Genomic DNA, 24420 nt, shown 5'->3' with positions numbered 1-24420 from the left:
GTGCGTGTGTATGTATGTATATATATATATATATGTGTATATATATATATATATATATATATATATATATATATATATATATATATATATATATATATATATATATATATATATATATATATATACACACACACACACACACACACATTGTCATTGTATGTCAGCTTTAAATGAATGGATGCGGTACTTCCATTATCTGTCAGTTTGCATGTGTTTATCAATGAATCCATTCAAATAATAAACTGGGCACATGCTAATTTTATAAGCACTATTAAATTTCAGTATGTTGGTTGGAAATCCTGGCAAATAAGGAAAGACCCTTTGGGAAATTAGCTGTGTGAAATTCCAATCAGTGTTAGATTTCATACTGTCATTGAATTTTGTGGCTCCCAAAGCATATGTTGACAAATGTTAGAATGAGAAATTGTGGTGCTGAGGAAGATTATGTGTTCATATATAGGACATCAGATGTACATTTTCTGTATAGATGGCTTAGATAGATTATATATTGGATGGGGTGGAAAGATGGTGGTGTTTGTTTTGTTTTTTTTTCCTATAATGTAATTTCCCTGCTGAAAAAAACGCAGCTTAAACAAACCTAGATTGTTGTTCTCCCAACCTGGCCAAGCTGGTGTTTAGCTGGCTGGTCTCCATTAAAATGTGCCCAAAATGTCCCTTAAGCCACCAAAAATGAACATCTAAACCAGCTTGGCCAATCTAGGAGACCAGATTTGGAGTGACGTCTAATGTGTTGTCATTGCTGTGATGTCATTTCGAAATGGATGAAGATGATGCAAAATAATGTGGCTTTAAGTAATTTCATCCATCAAGGTAAATTAGTCCTGTAGCTTCTTTAACTTACCGTAAAGAGGTCAAGATCAGTCAGCTCTCCTCCCTAGACACCCTCACTTCCCCTCAAGCTGTCAATCATGGTGTAAATGCCTCATCACCCGGTTCTACCCTCTTTTGCTCTGTTTCTCTCTTCCACAAAGGTCACAGGTTCATAATATCAGACAGAAGCTAAGTTTTGACACTCTTTTCAAGTGACAGCAGCAGACTTTGAGTACCTGGCAGCTGACACACATAATATATGCTGAGTCTGATCTTTAAAATCTTTGTATTCTCAGAGGTTGAGAGTACATTATAGAATCACCGCATGCAAAATGTTCCTCACAGATGCGACCAGAATAAGTGGTAATGATTAAAGTCAATGCTATATTAGCCAGCATCACGGATGTTCCTGCCCTCCGTAACCTCCACCGCTCCTCCTGCAGTACTCATTAGCCGCCGGTCAGCCTTTACAATGCTCACAAAAGTAAATAAAGCAAACAGTGTAGCCAAGCGCTTTATCTGGGCTGAATGCTGGCTCTGGCATTAGCCAATGATGATGAGAGTTATTAGACAGCTGATGAGATAGATACAGAACAAAATAAATGATGGAGTCTACCTCTGAAAATGGATAGAATTATTAACTGGCTCAGGCATCCGCGAGCTTCTGTGTGGGAGCTGGCGTGTAAGTAATCAAAAGATTGATGATGGCTGGAATGGACTTTTCTCTCGGTGTTCTGCCAACGTGCATGGAATGTTGGGATGTTTTATTTGTTTTATTTTATTTTTTTTACAAAACAGATGCAGCAGAGTGAAAAGACGATGTACATTATCTTGAGCTAAGGTCCTTATGAAACATATTTTAATTGTATCAGTAATGTCTGCTTTGTATGTGATGAGATTAGTAATCGCTAATTACCCCTATGCTTAAACCTACTACCTAGAAAGCATAGGCATGTTTTTGGTGTAATGGCTGTTTTAACAGTATGCTCATTTTGACCAAATTGTAAAGCAGCATCATGGATGATGCAATCCCAGAACATACTCAGTGCAAAAGTGAGATCCAAGAGAAATGTGTTATAGATATCTTTTACTACTAATAAATAGCTCAGTCTAAGTAAGGTTGAGCTATTTTGCTTCAAATTTGTGTTTGCTATAGTTCCCTGTTATTTATTCCCATATGTTTATTGTGTGACTGTGTGTGTGGTAAGTCAAATCCCATCTGGCCAATCCTTGTGGGTCAGGCAATGCGAGGAATTATCTCTATTAGCAGTGATTCCTACATCACAGAGAATTGAGCGCTCTTTAAATAGCCACATGAGCCTTTGGGCTGCTGTGAGAGTCCTCCTCTACACTACGAGGTCTCTGGGGGGTCCTGAATCTGTTACAGCATCCATGCTGCTCTGAGAAAGACTGAGTGTGGAGGGTGAATCAACCCTGATGCTATTTTTGCCTTAAGACATTTGTAGTGTTTGTATTTCTCTTTAACCACTTTCTTTCTGCCTCTTTTCTCTCAAAATATAGTATATGAATAGTAATGATTTCTATTTTATTTAGTTTTTGATGAAACATGACAGGAAATGCTGAGAAGAGGGGATAGGATGGGGTGATCACACGAGAGAGACTGAAAGTTGTGTTGCCTACATGTGTTGTGTTTGCTTTGAGCTTTTCTGTCATTTATAAGTGAATTTTGAGTAAAGATTATGTACAATAAATGTATATACGCTCACGTTCAAAAGTTTGGGTCGGCCATATTTTTTTAATGTTTTTAAAAGTCTCATATGCGAATCAAGGCTGCATTTATTTGATCAAAAACAGTAAAAACTTTAATATTGTGAAATATTATTACAATTTAAAATAATTATTTTCAATTTTAATATGTTTCAGAATATAATTTATTCCTGTGATGATAAAACGGAATTTTTAGCAGCCAGTACTACAGTCTTCAATGTCACATTATCCTTTAGAAATCATTGTAATATGTTTTGGTGTTTAAGAAACATTATCAATTTTAAAAAATTGGTTGTGCTGCTTAATATTTTTGTGGAAACTGTTATATTATTTTTCTGGATTTCTATTTTTTTTTTCTTTTTTTTTTTGATGAATAGAAAGTTAAAAAAATAGCATTTATTTGACAAAAAAAGTAATCTCTTTTGATCAGTGTAATGTGTCTTTGCTGATTAAAAAGTATTTTTAAGACAAATCAAATGCGTCCAGACTAGTGTACATTGGTGCATAAAAATTAAAAAACAATCAATTTGTGGTGGTGTAAACAGTGATAATCTAACTTGGTAAAAACTTGGTAAAACTTGGTAAAAACTTTAAAAAAAGCAAACTTTGCTAAGAGGTGTGTTTCGCTGAGTCATATAAACTACATTCACACAAGTGTGCTTTTCTCTATGATCTGGCTGAGTCTGGCAGAGTGTGTGCATGTGTTGATATTATTTATGTGATTATTATGAAGTATGTAATGAGGAGGTGAAGACGCGCAGCTGTCACACAGAGCAGAGCCAGTGCTGGAGTGAAGCCGCTTGTCAAGTGTTGCTCTTTCATTTCCAGCGCCTATTAAAAGCCCCAAACTCAATTATATTCCTCAGGAAGTTGAGTCCCCTTTGAGAGATGCTGTTGTGAGGCACGCTAAAATGATTCGGTTTGTCTCAAAGAGTCATTACTGCAATAATAAGGTGCGAAAGACTGTAATCCGCATCTTCTGAATCAAACCAAATCTTTGACTGTTTGGAACCACTTCATGTTTGTTTTTTGTCTCCTCAGAAGTGTTTTAGGCTTACTGTTGGATCAGTTTGTGCTTCATTGCCCTTGTTTTGTGCTCTGTGAAGTGATGCAGTGGGTTTTATACAGAGAGATATGTATGGACATACAGGTGGAGGCCACTGTATATAAACAGTTTTCATATTTGTCTGATGTTGAGGGCAAACTCTTGACTGACTTTGAGAAGGCTTTAAGTAAAAAAAAAAAAAACTTAGCACAAAACACAAAATATTAAATAATGAAGAAAACCAGAAACCACATTTGCCTGTGTACCAGTACCAGCAAAATACAGGAAGTGGCGCATTCCACTGACGAGAATCCATGAAACGCTTTATTAGACTGTTTTCTGAGGCTGCATGATTTATTAAATCCATTTAAATATCATAATAAAGCATAATGCTATTGTGAATTCACAAACCCTACAATTCAATTAAATAAATATATGCTATATATATATATATATATATATATATATATATATATATATATATATATATATATATATATTATATATATATATATATGTACATATATATATATATATATATATATATATATATATATATAGTACATATATATATATATATATATATATATATATATATATATATGTACATATATATGTACATATATATATATATATATATATATATATATATATATATATATATATATATATATATATATATATATATATATATATATAAAATATATGTTTAATATATGCGCTTTCATTAGTTGCACGCGTGTAAGTTATGTGCATCTCAGAGTGGCTCTGTTCACAGTAAATGCTGCTCTGCATAAACTGTTATCACAGGCCTGCCAACTTTTGAGTTCACCTTGGAGTGAGGATTTCCATGGCAGGATGGGTGGAGGTTTTGGTTGAACATGTAAACCTATGTCCTGGAACTTTGCTGCATGTCAGGGTATGTGGCCATTGGTCCTGTTAGTGGCACGAAAATCAAAACTTTTATTTAAATTCCATAGCCTAGGATTATGTGTAGCCTAGAAACCTAGCAAAAAGGGCATCCATATAATCACTAAAAAGCCGTCATTCACTTTAGTTCACTCACTTCACCGGCATTTATAGGTGAGTGAATTCGGAGTAACTTGAACAGAATGCCCAATCAGAGAAATACAATAAAAAAACAAACATGCACTTGATCCTCCACAAAACACAATTCTACAAAAACATGTTGTAAATTGACACTTTCCAGAGTGCACAGAAATACACACTGGAGCCTTTACCAAATATGTTTTGCCAATAACCTATTATTACAGTTTTAACTGAGGTTGCTTTTGACTGTGTGAGAAAATTAAAGTTGGCAGCCCTGTCAGAGCGTGAGAACAGTGTCAACTGCCTGAGTCTCACGCTAAATGAGTGAGAGTTGGTAGCCCAGATAGATAGATGACTAGCTAATAATTTTTTTGCCCTGCACTTTAGTAAATAGTACAAGTCATTACTTTTACAAATAATTTCAACCGCATTTCAAAATATTTTGATATAAAAATTCTAATATTTTTCAATTAATCTATTAGTCTTCATTTACATCGTATAATACAGACCGATTTTAACAAATTATATTTTTCTTTGGCCGATTGCTAATCACTACAGTATGTCAATCACTGCAATCCCAACATTTAAAAGAGGGCCGGATGTGGGATATATGTCACTTCTAAAATTTTGCTGCATGTACAGGGTATGTGGCCGTTGGTCCTGTTAGCAGCATGAAAATCAAAACTTATTCAAATTCTGAATGGATTATATGTAGCCTAGAAAGCGAGCAAATATAGCACTTCCATATAATCACTAAAAAGCTGTCACTTACTTCACTTTATCTCCCAATGTTTATGTTTACATTTATGCATTTAGCAGACACTTTTATCCAAAGCTACTTACAGTACATTCAGGCTATACATATTTTTACCAGTATGTGCGTTCCCTGGGAATTGAACCCACGACCTTTTGCGCTGCTAACGCAATGCTCTACCATTGATGAAGCTCTCTAAACTGCATAATGAATCTCTTACATCATGTTTTCACTTTGTTACAATGAGAGGAATCATAAGCGTGCAGAAAAAAATCCGTTTTTTAGAGCTGAGTGAATTCAGACTAACTTGAACGGAATGGCCAATCAGAGGTGTTCAAGAAATCAAGAAATTTCTGTGATTGGCTAGATTGCTCAATGCAACAAAAACGCATTGTAAATACAAACGTTTGACACTTTCCAGAGCGCAAACACAAATACGCACCAGAGCCTTTACCGAGTTAATTATAATTATCCGATTCCTCGATTAATCGTCAGAATTATTGACCAATTTCTTGATTATCGAAATAATCATTAGTGGCAGCCCTAAACCAGATATTTGCAGGTAGCCATTGACTTCCATAGTATGAAAAAAAAAACTTTGGAAACCATTGGCTACCAGCAACTATCTGGTTACCAACATTCTTCAAAACATCTTCTTTTGTGTTCAACAGAAGAAACAAATTATTATAGGTTTGGAAAAATGCGAGGGTGAGTAAATGATGACAGAATTTTCATTTTTGGGTGAACTATCCCTTTAACCACTTATTTACCAACAGCCTCACAAAAAAAGCCTGTGAAGTTTCTCCACCATCTTTCAGTGTGTGCTTGATGTTGTCCAATCAAACAGGATAACTGTAACACTGAAGTGTGACAGTGAAGAATAGTGCTCCAGCGGTCGTCTCCTGCTGCAACACACTTGAGCTCTCTCTTCACTGTCGCCCCTGTCCAACCCACCAGATAACAAATAGAAAAGACGTAATTAATTACCATAATTGAAAGACGGCATCCCTTTGAGATCAATTGTTTGCAGTGCTGGTGGCTCTTTCTCCCACTGGTCACTGATTAATGTGATGTAGGACTGTAAATGTCCTCTCAGTAATGCTCTGTGTTGTTATGCATTAGCGGCTTGTAATGGAAGACTTTTTTTCCAGCTCTGCCGCACGCTGCCTGTCAGACCGCTCGTCTTCTTTAAGGTGACTGTGAGTCGTGTTTCTACATGCCGACAGTGCTCGGCGCTGACAGTACAAAAAGCCTGCGCTGGCTTATCCTCCCGCTGAAAGGGACTTGTGGATAATGATACAGTGTATAATTGATATTATGAACGCAGGCCTTTTTTCCTTTTTTTTGCAGAAGGCGTTGTCAAGGTGCCGGAACGAGCCGTTCTCTGGCTCCGTTTATGTGTGCGTCGCAGTTGTCAGTATTTAGGTCAAACAGAGGCGTCCTAACAGGAAATCCCGACTGACAAGCGCGGCGGAGGTGAGATATTAAAGAAGACAGCTTGTCTTAGAGTGGATGACATGCTTGCAGATTGAAACAAACACTCCTTTCAGTACCTGACGCTCAGCCCGGGCCTTTAACTGAGCCCTGGAACTACACTCAGCTGCCGTAGTCACACAATCAGCCCAGACCAGACACCATAAATGATGCCTACGTAGAGGACTACAAATGTACGGCATTTATTATTGCCATGTTGTGGGATTATTAGTGGTGTTTGCTTAACTTCTTCAAAAAACTCAATTATTAAATTTTAGTGTGTCCCAAGCCTTTACTTGGGACCATTTGTTTTTTTTTTTTTGGTTTTTTTTTTGGTTGTTATTGCCTTTTATGTACCAGTAAACAACTACCTAGCAACCTCTCACAATACCTTCTTCAGAAAATATGAAATTTTAGCTGCAAAAAGAAAGTGCTGAAATATAATTGTTTTTAAATGGGCCATTTGAAACCAAAAAATGCATGACTAATAATGGTTTTTATTTCAGTTTTAGTTAATTAATTGGGAAATGCTGCATTGGCAACTAGAAAATAAAATAAAAAATAAAATCCAGTTATATTATATACATGTATTTTATTTCAAATAAAGAAAATGTTTTGTTTAATATTTAATGGTTTTAATTTGTTTCCATTTTAGTTTTGTTTATTTAATATAGAATCAGAATCACATTTTTTATGGTATAATGTATCCATACCATAAAAAATAATTATTGTTTATGTTAAGTTTAATAAAAATCAATTTCTTATCTTTATAATTAAAAATCTATAAATTTATTAAATTATTTTTTAGCTATTTAATAAATAGTTGAAAGTATTCTATAGCAAATCTCAAAATTAATATCCATTTTGTGTTTTATTTTTATATTTTTGTGTAATTATGATTACTTACATATTTTAATAAACAGAATAATTATCGACTGTATCAGACAACATATTAATATTTATTGCATCCCTAGATGTTAGTGCACGTTATATTTGAGCTTCTGTTCTCAGCATCTTGTGGAGACTGGAGGTTGAAGAATACATAAGTTACGGAGAAGCCAGTTAGAGCTGTCGGTATTAAAAGCTTTTGTCATAGACATTTGTGTATGTTGTGTTGCAGGGTTGTGAAAGAGAGAGAATGATGATGCCAGAGGGCCGGACCTTCTTATCTCCCTCACAGATCTGCCAATTCAGCCGCACATGTGCCAGCCGCGGAGAGCGGCTCATTAGATTTAGTGCTGTGCTCTGTTAAAAGCCTTTCTCTTTGTCTTGCTCTGTATTGATCAGCACAGGGCCAAGATTACAATGGGAATGTTTAAATAAATCAGCTTTTTTTTTAGAGTTAAATCCAGTGACATTCGCTTTATATTGTCTCCATAAATAAGCAGATGTAATCAGCTCAGTTGCCCAGGATGGAGAATGTGAGTGATACGGATGTGTTTGGGGTTTTTGGTTGGACTTAGGACAAGGGTGAATAGTTGGTTGGTCATCCAGAAAAGAGTCATTTGGGGATAGTCATTCCAGTTTTTAATACCCTACCCATTTTAGACCAACTACGATCTGAGCTTCATGTCATTATGATTTCCTCTTCCTGTTTTGAGTGTCAACTTGAAATCAAAATTGACCCTCTTTATTGTCTTAATGCATGTTCCAGGTCTAATTTTGGATGAAAAAGTACAAATTTAGCCATGACGTTTTGCCTGTATAATTACTTTATAATACCAATAAAAAAAAAAAAAAAAAAATAAAATTAAAAATTATATATGTATGTGTGTGTAAACTCCTGAACAAACAACAACATTAAATTGGGAGTTAAAAATTGGAAAATATAAAAAATAAAAACTGATTCAAAGTAATATTAAAATGATAAAAACTATAATAGTCCTGAAAGATAAAATGAAATCCTGTCCTACATTTGTACTCATCTTTCTGGTTTCATTCAGAAATATAAAAGATATAAAAAGGGGTTTTCATATCAATGCAGCAGAACAATTGTCCATTAAAAGTTCTTAAAAGAACCATCTGAGGAACCTTTTTCCATTAAAAAGAATCTTTTGTGCAATGGAAAGGTTCCACAGATGTAGAAAGTTCATCATGGAAACATCCTGCCAGTAAGAAACCTTTATTTTTAAGAGTGTCAGGCAAAAACCAGCTTTCGTTTCAATCGTCTGTAACACTTCTTTTTTCCAGATACTGAAAGTGAGAAAGTCTTTCAGGTGTTTTTCTATCGCTCTCATCGTTCTGCAGTGACACAATGACATGATATTCACTCGGCCGGCAGAAGAGGTCCATATGGAGCGTTTTTATTCGGTGTCAAGAGCCCCAGTAGGAGTAATTGCATCGTCCCTTCTGAAAAAAATTCAATCTAGTGCGACGCGACAGGCAAGCTGTGTTCAGGTAATGCTCAGGTAGACATCATCCGCTCAGGCGTCCTCGCAGGTAATAACATGTGCGCAGGTATGCGCACAAAGGCACCTTTCTCTGTTGTCTGCATCTTTCTATCCCCAAAGAGAGCTTCTCTGGCAGGTGATTTCTTTGTGTCCTGTGACACAAACCACATCCTCAGATGAGTTCAAAAGGAAGGTGGAAGTCGTCTCACGTTTCCAACCGCTAGCTATTTTTAGCATGCTGTTGAAAGAAGCTGTCCCATCCCTGATTTCTGTGCCGGCTGAACCGCCCTTTGCAACATAGCATGCAGCAGACGTGTGAAGACGGCATCCTTCTAAACCACTGACTCCAGCATTAAAGGAATCCTGTGCTGAGTCATTCTGACTAGGTGCCCACATGTTCGTGTGATCGGTGCGCCAGCCCCACTTCTGCTGAAACTTCAAACACACGTCAGACACCCATTCATTTGGTGTGTGTACGTGTTGGTCGCTGGCAGGAATGCCTCCCTTTTTTCCCTCAGCTTCTTTGGTATGCAGTGCTGGTAAAGTTGTCAGAGCAGCCTGGCCCCTCGTCGTCTCCCCGCGGATGGCGCTCTGATGCTGCCAGGGAAACGGACTTATCAGTTTGGTGAAATGGGACAGAAAATATGATTTATTCTCTGCATGCACTCACTCCTACCCCAGCGGAAGAAGACAGCGGAGAGGGATCCTGGAAAGTTGGCAGAGAGGCATGGAGAGAAAAGGAATTGGAGGATAGACAGGACCTTTATTTGCAATGCTGCAAGCTAATTTTGCACTTCATTGACGCGTTCTTTAATCAATGGCAAATATTTGTTGTAGCAATGGCCTCCCTCCAACATTTGGGGTTAACAGAGCCCGGTGACCTTATACGGTTCCTGATTTTCTGGCTATTTCCTCAATGGATGAAATTGATCATTTTGTCTTTTTTTTTTTTCTTTCAGTGAGATATTGATTATATGTTTGCACTGTTTTTAAAGTGAAATTATGACAGTGGTGATTGTAAAGGCAAAAGGTTATTTTTTAACCTTTACATAATTTCACATATTTTAAAAAAGTATACGCATATTAGAATAATTTCATGTAGGTTCAAGAAGGTTGACAGTGAAGGTTGGAGAAATGGCTGGTGAAAATTCACCTTTGCCATTACAGGAATAAATTACATTTTAAAATATATTAAAATAGAAAACTGATATTTTAAATTGTAATATTTCACAATATTACTGTTTTTTTTTTGTTTTTTGTTTTTGTAGAAAGTAAAGAAGAAGTAAAGAAGTAAGGCCTTGGTGAGCATGAGAGACTTTTGACCTTTTTGAGATTTGAAAATTTTGTATTATATGAATGTATAAGTTTGAACACCTTTAAACAGTAATTGGTTCTACTGACTGCAGCAAAGTGTAGGCAATATGTAGTGACAAATGGCATAAACTGGCAGGTTTGTAGTTTTTTGCACGGGCTGAACATGAGAGCTGCATTTTTAATGAGTTGTTACCTTTTTGTTTGTTTGTAGGAACAATATGAAAGATTACACATTTTTCCTATTGTGTGTTTACGATCAGATAAGGCCACCAAGCAGTGACCTGTAAAACTACTCACTTCACCTTTAAATAGCCACTTTCTCTTTTCTTGCATCAAGTTCACTTTGGTCCACACAACTCCTTTTAATCTGCCTTTTGCATACCCTTCGCAACGCGCCCTGCCTTGGGGATATTCGTCTGCGTCTTCCCTCCAAGGGCACTGTTGATGAGCTTTTCATCCGCTGCATCCTAAAGTGTTTATTAGCATACTAAAACTCCTCTCGCTCTCTATGCATGCCCAATCAGGCCTTTAGGGGTCCTCTGCCATCCCAGGATGCATTGCTTTTAGTATAGTGATTATTATTGTGAGCTTTGGGTTACTTAGGGGTCTGACTGTCTGACCTTTCTGCATTCTTTACGCACTTTAGTGAATATTGATATGTTTTTTGTTTTCTTTTACACAAATTACAGGGGTTAATCTGTTGATTTAGAAGTTTGGTGAAGTTTACCAAGGGATAGTTTAACAAAAAAATAAAATTCTGTCATTTACTCAATCTAAAGTTGTTCCAAACCTGTGGCTACCATCAACATTTGACGGTAGCCATTGACTTGAGTCTTCCATAGTTTGGAAAAAATATGATGGAAGTCAATGGCTACCATCAACTGTTTGGTTACCAGCATTCTTCAAAATGTCCTTCACTGTGTTTAATAGGAGAAAGAAACTCATACAGTTTTATAACAAGTGAAGGGTGAGCAAATGATGACAATTTAATTTTTGGGTGAGCTATCCCTTTAAGAATAAACAGTTTTATATTACAAAAAAATTAAATGTTTTTATTTTTGCAACTTTTTAATTAACTAATGATCTGCAATCTTTGTTTTAATATGCCACCAGTGTTGACTACGACTGTCTGTTCTCATAAGAGCCTCTTGGTGTTTGGTCATTCATACAGCTCAGAGCAGCAGCTCTGGTGTCTGAGTCACACCACACTGTCATTGTTTTACATTTTGGATGACATAATGGATTTAAATCACCGCTTCTGCGAGCTACACAATCGTGAAAAGCAAATTACGATGAATCACAACCATTTACAAAGGCTTCATAAACTCCCAGCCATGTGTGTGCAGCCTATATGTGCATGTTTGTCTGGGCTCGATCAGTATGTATCGTGCCAAAGAATATACATCAACTCACGACAAAAAAAATGCCCTATGCGTCACCACATTCCAATGAATTTTTTTTTCTCGCATAAATTTCAAAAATAGCTACATTTGCATTTCCAGAAGAAAATACCAGTTCCTGCAAGGCAGCAAAGAAATGTGTGCTGTCCTGTAATTACTGTATGAAAATAAATGAAAAACGAAATTAAGCTAAACAATTAATTAATTCCAATTATTGGGGTAAACTGTAAGTGGACACCAGCCAGGAGAGTATGAATAGATGCTTGATTTATTCTCTTTGCTTCAGACTGACATTTCCTCATCCTATTTCACATTGGCCCTCTGCATTATAACACAGCTGAGGGGAGATGCTTATCGCAACTTATCTTCAAAGAACGAGAGTGGGTGGAATAATTGCACCGGGGGTTGTTTTATAATAAATACTTTCTCATCTGTTGGGGCCACGGCATCTTCGGGAAAACGTTTTATGTAATCTTAAATGGGCTTCTATTTGCCTGCATAGAAGTGGACATGTACCATTTATGCTATATGTTGTATTTCTGCCATTTCTTAATATTGTTTATGGCTTTTATTTTGAAAGGTTGCAAGTCTTTTTTTTTAATGCTTCTAGGTCATTTACTTGGATTGCTTCTTTTAATGAGTGTTATGTACTCCACTTTTTTAGTAGTCTTATAAATCAGATGAAATTAAAGCTATTCCTGGCCTATTATTAAAAAAAAAAAATTTACAAACATTTTTCATTTTACATGAAGATGTAAGCATTATATAGCAGTGCTTATTTTTATGTACTTAAAGTGCTTTTGTTTGTAATATATTAAACCATTTATATTACTTAGAATAAAGTACAAATACTACAAACAAATATATTTTAAAATAATATATATATATATATATATATATATACATATATATATATGTGTGTGTGTGTGTATATATATATATATATACTATATACTATATATATATATATTATTTAAAAATATATTTGTTTGTAGTATTTGTACTTAGTATAAATAGCTTACTAAGTAACACTAAGCTATTCAAATTGTATTTATTAACATTTTTACATTTAAATGATGTTTAAATCATTATATACAGTATATAAACATTATGTAAAGCTTAGTGTGCATTTTTATACTAATATTTAATACTTCCTCCTGTTCTAATGTAATATGCATAGTCAAATATAAGTGTGCCATTTGAATTATAATTTTTTTATATATATATTGTGCATTATAAGATGAAACAAAACAAAAAAGTATTTAAATAAATCTTTGCTTTTAAGACCAATTGTCACATAAAGCTGCTATACAGCATGAGTATCTATGTTCTCTAACCTGTATCTGTATCTAGTATCTAACCTGTTTTTTATATCTCTATTTCTTTACTTTCCTCTCCTTTCTCCTTCCTTTTCCTCAGATCTCCAGGAATCTAGGGAAGATATACAGTGAGATGATATTCGTCAACGGATTCGTGCACTGCGATCCTCACCCTGGCAACGTGTTGGTGCGAAAGTGTCCTGAAAGCAATAAGACGGAAATTGTGTTACTCGATCATGGCCTGTATCAGGTAAGACATCGGCCGAGGCTGCCACAGACTCGACATAGAAGCAAATTCATCACATATTACACCACATTATTCACCCGCTGGGTTCCCAGGTCAGCTGTGCACTCAGGCCTGTTTGTGCCGCAGCAGACTAAAAGCATTTCATTTAAGTGGCCCTGAAGCTAGTGTGTTTTAAGAAGTGCACATTTCCACCTATCTCTTATTACAAGTAGATATGCAAACACACCGATATATGCTCTCCTGCAGTTCACTGAACTTCTGTATTCCCAGAAGATGTGGCGGCTCTAAATAAATCCATGGAGATAATGTGGTGATAAATATGATAACGCCGTTCTAGCAATAACATTTGGTTACTTTCTTGGTCCAAAATGCTAATTCATGGCATGTCAAGTTAAGTTTACTGAAAGCCATGGGTTGTGTCTGTGTTAATTTATTTGAAGTGGCAAAATGGTTTAGTCCTAGTGGTATTCCAGTGAATTCTGTTTGTCTCAATGAGGGATTTGCTGGCCTTTAATTTAACCCGAAGCAGTTAATGAGGCCCACAAGATTTCACATTAGCAACTATCAAGTAATCTCATCTGTCTTTCTATAATACTAACAACATCATGAAACACAAGCTTCCATTTACTCAGCCGTCTAAGACTCTTGATAGCTCTCTATATTTCGATTATTAGTTTATGGTGACGTTTGGTGACCATTCATAAGTACATTACCATTCAAAATGTTGTGGTCAATAAGATTTTTTAGTAAGAAATTAATACTTTTATTCAGCAAGGATGCATTAAATTGATCAAAACTGACAGTAATGACTTATAATGTTAAAGTGGAAAATATAGGAGGAATATGTAAAAGTCGTTTACAGTATATGTGCCAAACTTCCTGCCTACAACTATAACTGAAATTATTAAAACAGAATTCTTCCATCTAGAACTCTTATCAAAAGTAAATTTATCAAAAGAAAAAACATTGGAAGAATAAGTCAGAGTTAAACAAGTTAGTGTGAAACAAGTCACTTCCTGTTAGCAGTAGGTGGTGCTATGACTATAACCGAATATGATCATGTAGATGTCTTCAGGCCAGGACTCTAATCAAACATGTGAAGTTTGAGGCAGATTGGACACTGCATACCTGAGTTATAGCAACTTCCTGTTTCATTGTATCAATAGCATGCATTTTGCCATTTGCAGGTCTCAAAGTATGAGACCTGCAAATGGCAAAAACTGCACAAAAATTGTACAGGAAATTCAAAATTAGGTACTTCCTGTTGGGTTTCGGATTTCGTACCAAGATACTTTTTTGTAGGTAATGGTGTGTTACATGTGTGTAACAATTTTCGTACAAGTATGTAAAACATAGCTTGAGGCGCACTCTGTCGAAATTTTACAGGTGGCGCTATCGAGCCATTTTTGCCACACCCACTTCTGAAACCCATATCAGATGTAACTTTTTGCCAGTTCTGACGCATGTGCGAAGTTTCATGAGTCTTGGAGCATGTTAAGGCCGTCAAAAATGCGATTCACTTTGGAGAGGAAGAAGAAACGGAGCATTTCCAATTGGTGATTTCACACCATTGGTGCTCAGGCCCAAATGAAAAAAAGCTGAAAATATTAAAATAGAAAACAGCAATTTTTAATTATAATAATATTTCAAAATATTAAAATTTTTACTTTATTTTTGATTAAATAAATGTCAATAAAGCCTTCTTAAAGAGTGTAAACGTGATTCTGTAGGGTTATCAGAATATTGCTGTTTGTTTGAACATCCCGACTAGTTCGATCCAGTAATTTTAGCTCAACCAATACACTAAATTTAAGGCAGAAATATATTTTGGGCTTAGAGAAAACAGTTTAAGAACATTCATTAATTTTATGGTTTCGTTTGGTGACTGTACTGCCACACTTTTGCTTATAAGCATTTGTTCAGATTCCACAAACACATATAGAACAAGGTGTGTCTCTGTCCAAGGTGCTGAACCAGGACTTCAGGATGGACTACTGCAGACTGTGGCAGAGTTTGATAAAGGGAGACTTGAAAGGCATCGAGCGTTACAGCAGGCGTCTGGGTGCAGGGGATCTCTATCCTCTGTTCGCTTGTGTCCTCACCGCCCGCTCCTGGACGTCAGTAAACACTGGCATCAGCCAGACACCTGTCACTCAGTCTGAGGTAAGCTACAGTATAAGCAAAACTGATACCGTCTATTTTGCATATATGAGGGTATTTTGACCAGGTCTGCAAAATACACTATCAATATGTAGTTTTGACACACCTACTGTACTTATTCCTTATTAATACTGTTTTCCATATAAAATAACACAAATGTTATGTAGTGATCTAAAACATTAGCTTAAATTTTAGCTAAACCAAAGTAGCTACCTTTTTAAAAAATTCATACATACATAGAGCCATTTATACAAAGGCACAATACATATTTGTCTATAAAACTAATCTGAAGCACTTGGGGTAATAGTTTGAGCTTAAGATGTTTTTTTAAGATCATGATAAACAAAAGTTTGTCCATTCTTTGGACTGGTAGTGTATTTTTTATACTAATTGCCAGAACAGTTGCTATTTGATGTAGTGGTAACTTAGCAAAGGACCTAAATTAGGTTAGATGCCATGTTGAATTTAACACAGATGAAAATAAGGCTGTGATTTTCTGTATACAGTGGCACATTCTTTATAAACAGGGTTTCTACAGGGTCTTAAAAATATATATATATAAAAATATATATTTATATATATATATATATCCTTCACAAATTTAATGCCTTAAATAAGAGCAGAAAGTCTTAAATTCCTAAACTCATGGCCTTAAATGTTGCAGCAATTGCAAATCAATATATTCCTCAATACTTTTGTTTTCCCATCACAAATAAATATATAAATCCATAGATCAAGATAAATTAACTTGAGATGCAAATGTGAAATGAAGCCCTGAAAACTGAACAAAATTAAGTGTTTATGCTTGAAACAAGAACAAATATATGTCAATGGGGTATGAAAACTGGTTTTCCCTATTTGTTCTTGTTTTAATCATAAGCTTACTTCATTTTGATCAGTTTAAATGAAAACAAGAGTTGTTATCTTAAGCTTTTCAAGTAAACGTATCTAGATATTTGCACTGGGAAAAATAATGGGGATCAACATCACTTTTTTTGCGGTGTGATCAGAAGGTACAATAAAAGTTTTTTTTCTGTGGTTGAGATCAGAGCTATTCAATCTATCTTTTTTTTTGTAATATTAATAAAAAAGTAATGGATATCAGTTAAAAGGTATATTTTCAATCTTTAAAGTGTCGGTACTCCAATACAACTCATTGTTTGCTTCCTAGACATTTACATTTAGAGAACTTGTTGACTTTTAAAACTGTTAGCCTAAATGGAATTTTTGTTTACTGAAAGTGTTTTTTCCCCCCAGGAAGACTTTTTGTCAGCTGAACAATCATTATTTCGTTAAACAGCAATGCAACACATTGAATACACTGTACTTCTATCCCTCACAGCCTCGTTTTCATTCCTGTCAGAAACGGGTCTATACCAGGGAGTGGTCAAAACATACGACACCCCTCCTTCTGCAGGCAATATAGAAAAAACATTAGAGATGTGAAAACTGAAGTGCTATTTAATTGTTAGTGGTGGCAAAGGGCCACAATAACACCTGTTAACCACATTTCTGAACAAGGTTCACCTGTCCTCTCATTAAAACTGCATAACTAACTGTCCAGGTGGCTGGCCTGGTGGCCCCGTGGCCAGAGGAGTGCTGTTGGGTCGGTGTGATGGTGGTAGAGGGTTTCTGAAGGCCAGGCCTGGCCGGAGCTGGCCTCTGTGGGGGCCGTTTGACCATCTGGAGGGTGTCAGGGACATTTATTTATACTTTTATTGCATAACCTTTTACGGGACGTAAAACAGAGTTTGGGCCGTACAAGCATATTATATCATAGCAGTCTTTACTTACACACTATTTGTTACCGCATACATTAAAGCTATCATATTAATATAGGACTAAAATATAATGAATAGTTAAATATTAAGCTTTCAGCATTAGTGAGGAGTATGCATATTAGAACGGAAGTATTTAGTATTAGTATAAAACTTTTAAGCTTTATATTATCATTTTGTTTTTCATATAGGCTTACACATAAATTTAATAATAATAACATTTTTAATGGTTTTGTTAGTTGACGATGCATATCAAGGTTTAAACATTAAAATTTTTTAAATCTTTTAATTTTAATATACTTTTTGTTGATGTAATATGTTACTAAAACTTTTTTTCTTTCTATAGTACTAAATATTAATAAAATATAATTTCTTAGCATAATTACTGTAGCTCACTAAATATCACAAAGCCATTTGAAATGTATTTATTAACATGTATTATGTAAAGTTTAAATCATTGTATAAAATATTATAAAAAGCGTAGTGTTTTTTATAGTACTGAATACTTCCTCCTGTTCTAATGTACGATACGTAGTCATCTCAAAGTAAACCATTCAAAGTATATTCATTAACATTTTTACATTTATCTTAAAGTTTTTTTCTTTTAATTTAATTATATTAAAATATATATATAAATCTCAGTGTGTTTTTATACTAATGATGAATAATTCATTCTGTTCTATATTCAACTATAAGTAAGCCATTTGAATTAAATTTTACATGAATATGTATGTGAAGCTTGATTTATTTTGCTCTGTTTAATTTGACAAAACCAAACAGGATACAGTACATGCGTTTGACTCCGTCAGATAAACTTGACTTTTAGCTGATTTGCTGCTTACTTGTTTTCTTACTTTTGTCTTCCCATCAGTTTCAGGAGCGTTCCACTTAGGCCTATTTAGTTAGTCATCTCAGCATGCGGCATTTGAGTGCACTTTCCTGCAGGTGGCTTTTCTTTGTAGATTAATTACCCAGAAGCCTTTGCGAGGATAATTACGGCCCGGTCCATGGCCACTTGTGTTGGGTGTGCTTTTTTAGCGGGGTGTAGTACCTCTTCCCTTCTCTCTACCCCTCTGAAAGTGTCTGATTCTCCAAGCCGCAGCTATTCCTCCCCCCAACATCATCAACTTACCAGGATGTTTTGAAGTAGTCTGGTCTGCCATAATTACAGGCAGTTATAAAGGCGGATTTCACATGTACAGCTGTGGCATTTGCAGAAAGGGAGGCTGTCTCATCTGCATAAGAATGGAGAGATAAGAACACATTGTATTGCCAGCACAGAATAATGGGCTTTAAAAACTACAACAACAGAGCTTCATGCTTTATGTTCCAGAAGAGAAGACGACAAATTCTTAATATACTTTGTGCAATGGTTTTATTGATAATTCAGATAGTGAAATCAGACTCCAGCAGAATCACCACCATTTGTCAAGTAGACATTATTTAGTATTTCATGTAGAAATTAACATAAATATATACTGTACACTGCCATTTAAAAGTTTGGGATCAGTAAGATTTTTTTATTTTTATATAATTAATTGAAATTTACTATTTTAATTAAATGCTGTTCTTTTAAACTGTCTATTCAACAAAGAATCTTGAAAAAAATAAATAAATCACAGTTTCCATTAAAGAATTAAGCAGCACATCTGTTTTCAATATGAATAATAATACGAAATGTAACTGGTATATTTGTATATTTATGGTAGAGGTTTATTGAGTCTTGGAGAGCTGTCCGCATGGCTCACCTCACAGGTCAGAGTGAGCAGATGCAAACACACACCTCACACTTGCCTCATCTGACCTCACACTCTGTTTCCATCCACTGACTGCATCTCCAATGCTTCCATAGGGTTATTTACAAATCGAGTGGGCCTTTGGTAATATCTTATGTCTTTGTATTTTGTAAATGGTGCATCTTTTTAAAAAAAAAAGCTTTTCACTCTATTATGTGACATAGTTAAACCTAAAAGACTAATGACATTTATCGATATCAAGAATGAAACTGAGCGATTATGTACATGCATTTGCATATAATATAGACATTTGCTAATTTGCTTCCTTTGTCAATTGTTGCAGTTTTGGAGTCTTTTTCTTAAATTTTCTAATTTAGTAGATGAGGTTAAAGAATTCCGTGATCTATTGTATAGGATGAATCATGCTTGACCCCAAGCCCCCGTGGCCATGCACTTTTTAAAAAGTTTTCTTTGTGCCATATTTTTGTTTTATTTTACCTTTGCTGTTAACTCATTACCAGTGGTTTAGAGGAAATATGTACCCAGGTATTCATTTTAATAGTTTGTTTTTGTGCACGTATAATGGATCAGATTATATTGAAATATACTCTTAAAAAATGTCCTTATTGGCATTTATGGTTTAATGAATTATCTTTATCATCCATGGAACCTTTCATTTACATTTATGCATTTAGCGGATGCTTTGTTTTATTTGTATATTGTAATTTCTAACAAAGAAAAACATATATATCCATATAATATTCATAATACACAGTACTAAGTTAGACAGTTAGATTAGAAAACAAGACAGAGAGGAAGAGGTTCCTCTCTAAAAAGGTTCTTTAAAGTGGTATATACAGTAGTATATAGTTCTAAGGTCCCTTGTAGTACAAACAATAGTGGTAACACTTTAGTATAGGGACCAGTTGTCACTACTTGTTGCTTATTAGCATGCCTATTATTAATATGTTGGCAGTTTACTAGTACTTATAAAGGACATATTCTGCATGACCATATTCCACATCCCTAATCCTACCCAATACCTAAACTCAGCATCTACCTTACAGCAAATTAAGCAGCAAATTAGCAGTTTATTGAGGTAAAAGTCATAGTTTATGGTTTGTTAATGGCAAGAATTGGACCTTACACATCAGAGAAAATTCTAGTGTGCTTGCAGATTTTGTTTTTAGTGTGTATGGACAGTATGTATTTTCCAGACAGGTGAAAGTAATCTTTTTTCATTCTTGACTGAGAGAGTCTTTCACTTAGACTGCAGAGCTGGACAGTAAGTCAGTATGCTGGTTAAGTTTAGAGTTATTGAAGTTGTTTACTGGTGTAGCTGTGAGCTATGAGCGAGAGAGAAAAAAAACAAGCATTCTCCGCTTTCTTGCAGTGGTTGTTTTTGTGAGACAGAAGGAACTCTAATGGGACCGAATTACTTTTTTATATTTTAGCATAGGATTTTTGTTATGAGCACTCATCGGTGACATCATCGGTTTTAGCAGGGTGGACATTTCTGCACTCCACAAATGTCTAGAAATGCTAAGCATGTAAGACACAAAAAGAAATGATAAAGTCTTGAATCGTTATATTACTCGACCATGTGCATTCGACCATTAATTTCTTGCTTCAGATATTTGCATTGCCACAGTTGTCATTTTTCTCAGAATTCTTATTGGGCATTTGTTGCTTCTGAGATGTTGTACATTGTATTGATTTACAGCATGAGGAGAACAGAACTTTTTCTATTTTTTTTAGGAAGAGAGTCAATAATTTGTGGTTGTGAGAGCACACTTATACTTGTTATATCTGTGGCAGTATTTTTGAAAATTAAATGTATAGGGGAACATTTTAAGATGTAATTTGCACCAACCAGAAGTTATTTTTTAATGAGAATTGGCGATTTAATGTGGCTTGGTGTGAGGTTCTGCAGCTAAGCAAAGTATGATCAAATTTTATAAAACTTCAGTGTTGCTTCCAGTGCATGCTTATTGAATTCTGAAAGCTTCAGTCCCAATTCATCGACAGATTTTTCATTTTTGGTCAACTATTCAAGTTGTAGAGGTGTAACTTAATTAACAGTGAAAGTCAATGAGAAATCCTCAAAAGTATAAGTGCATATGATTCTGTGTGAGCTGGTGTCTAAGTAACAGTGCTTTGCCCTGGATCACAGGTGCCCTCCTGACCATCTGAAGGGCTCTCAGTATCTAAACACTCTGTGTCCGGTGCAGTGCGTTTCCTATTCACAGCCAGCCTGCTTTGTACAGGGCTATCAATATTAATGCAGTTGTCTCTACAGAAACCAGCGGTAGCATCAGAGAAGCTCCTCTCTGTCATTCTAACACTGAATAGAGATGCACTTGCATTAAATCGCCAATCAGCATTCAGCTTTACACATGGTCATTAAATGCTGAAATAATATGAATACCCTAGGAATATTTATTGCTTAAGAATCCAGCTTGTTGTCAGTTAATCAAATTCATTGCTTTGATGCATGCATGCAGTTTATGTGTTTTGTCTGTGACATTTTTTATGTAATACAATTCTTTATTCAGTTCTAGTTCATTTTGACAAATTAGATTTGGTGTGCCTCAGCATGTTAAATATATATATTCTTATTTTTGGTTATATATATTTTATAACATTCTGTAATAAATTCTATTAGTACTATTGTTGCTATTACTGTTAGTTTGATATAGATAGCTTTTTAATTTTGTAAAATACATTTATACGTAGGCACCATTTCTGTTTGACAGCAACACTAATTTTTAGCATTTAAGCCTTAGTCTACAGATCAAAAGATTTTTAAGATCACGAGAAACCTAAATTCATTCAAGTATGTCCAGAATTTTGTGTATAACCACAATATTAGATCAATATCAAAAACCACCACTTCTGTTGTTCAGCATTGTTGTTTCCCTCTCGACAGCAACATTCATTCCAACAGTACACATGAAAAGAAAACGCACACACACGCACAAAAACTCAACTGGAGCTACAGGTTTCTGTATTTGAAGTGCAGTAAAGGCAAAACCACTCAAACATTTTGATAAACACACACCATTAGTGTTGCAAGTGAAGTGGAGTGCTGGTCAATATGGGCCTGCCCCCTCATTAGAGAACACGCACTCCTCGTCTGCCAGACCTCCACAGATAAAAGGCTTCTCTCTCTCTTTCTCTCCATCAGCCTCTCATATGTCTGCCTCAGCAATTACCTGCTACCCAGCACTGCCACTGCCCACAGAAACCCCAGCCCTATTAACTACACACATTGTTTTTTTTTTTCTTTCTTCAGAATGTTGTACCTAAAATTTCCTGTTATCCTTTCTTTATTTGACTTTCTGTACTGTAAGCCCTTGTTTATATATGTAAATTTTAGTTTTTGTACCTCAGGGTACTACTGCTCCAGTTTTACCTTTGTACCTTTTTTTCTGAGATTGACTTAATGGTGGTTTTATACACTGTATATGGTGTTTTTTTAATATTGATCTAATATTTAGATTATATAAACCCAAATATCTGGGCAGATTTGACTGAATTTAGGTTTCAAAAATGAAAAATATGAATTTATTTACAAAACTAAAAAGGCAAGTAAAATATAGTAACATATAGTATATACCATAAAATATTATATAGTAAAATATTTGATATAGTATAAAATATAGTAAATTATTATATATATTACTATATAGTTTACTATAGTAATATACTATATTACTATGGTAAACTATTTATATAGTAAAAGATTTTATAATTTTTATTATATTTTATTATTATTATTTGGTCTGTCTATATGCACAAATTTCAAATTTGTTCTTAGAATATTAAATTCTTAGACTTTATTTTATATATAATAAATCAAATAAAATGCCTACTAAAAACATTACATTCATTGCAGTTAATTTCTTAATTGTATTCTTAATTCTGACCATGGTCCACAAAACCATTAGGATCAGTTTTTTAAATAAATTAATAAATAAGCTTGCCATTCATGTACGGTTAATTTTTTTCCATTCATTGTTAGGATAGGAAAATATTTGTCTGATATACAACTATTTGAAAATCTGGAATCTGAGTGTGCAAAAAAAAAAAAAAAAAAAAAACTATTGGGAAAATCGCCTTTAAAGTTCTCCAAAAAATTCTTAAGAAAGCATATTACTAATCAAAAATTAAGTTTTGATATATTTATGGTAGGAAATGTACAAAATATCTTCATGTAACAGGATCTTTAATTAATATACTAATGATTTTTGGCATAAAATAAAAATGTATCATTTAGACCCATACAATGTATTGTTGACTATTGCTATAAATACACCCCAGCAACTTATGACTGGTTTTGTGGTCCAGGATCACAGTTGTAATTGTAATTAATTTCTTTAACTGGTTCTGTTTTTTATGTCTGAACACAGGTTCATATATTAATATTTAACTTATCATAGAGGTTCAGAGAGGTTCAGCTAGACCATGTCTTTGACACCACATGCTGAAATTATACTTTAGACGCAATTACATAAAAAATACTGGGATCATGTTCATATATAACACTGACATGCATTTTTCAATGTCTTTCTTTTTACATTTTTTTTTTTTTTTTTTTTTTATACTTGTTGTGATCTAATTACATGCCTGATTAGACAGAACATAATCATATTTGGGACCTCAGCCAAATGAACTAGAGTTTCTCTCAGGGATGGCAGAATGACTTGGCTACAAAATATGCTCTAAATCCTAATCTTGCAATCCACCAAATGGAACTGTATTCCATTTTGTTTGTTTTGCCGTGAAACTGGAACAAACATCAAGAACATTAGTGCTGAAATTGAAATGAATGCAATTTACATTCATTGTGCTGGTGAAATGCTTGCTTTGTGGATGAATTGAGAGCTGAAATCATTTCAGGAGAAAGACAGCGAGGAGGGGAGAAGAGACGGCAAAGATTGGGAGGAAGTGAGAGCTAGAGACATAACCTGTCTGTAGATCATAGATATGAGCTGAATAGAGCCATAGGAAGAGGGATGAGTGAAGGAGTTAACAAAAAAACAAAAAAAAAATTAAAGCCAGGGTTGATCCAGTGGAAGACAGTTATGATTCCCCACCAAAACATCAAGATCTTTCAAGACAAAACAATCAATACCATCCAAAATACGAGCGTGGAAGGACTTTTTATATAGATGCTTTGTGATGAGTGAAGC

At 34.8% G+C, this 24420-nt stretch overlaps 1 protein-coding gene across 1 annotated transcript in view; it reads left to right on the top strand.

Moving 5' to 3' along the window:
* LOC109076068 (aarF domain-containing protein kinase 1-like) overlaps positions 1-24420 on the top strand; it is a 105720-nt gene that overhangs the window by 65352 nt on the left and 15948 nt on the right. The window contains exons 8-9 of the mRNA XM_042742038.1: positions 13405-13554; positions 15517-15714. Coding sequence (XP_042597972.1) covers positions 13405-13554; positions 15517-15714 — 348 coding nt within the window. The remainder of the gene's footprint in view (positions 1-13404; positions 13555-15516; positions 15715-24420) is intronic.

Source organism: Cyprinus carpio, chromosome B17, assembly GCF_018340385.1.
Source record: "Cyprinus carpio isolate SPL01 chromosome B17, ASM1834038v1, whole genome shotgun sequence".
NCBI lineage: Eukaryota > Metazoa > Chordata > Actinopteri > Cypriniformes > Cyprinidae > Cyprinus > Cyprinus carpio.
This window is presented reverse-complemented; position numbering and strand designations above follow the sequence as displayed.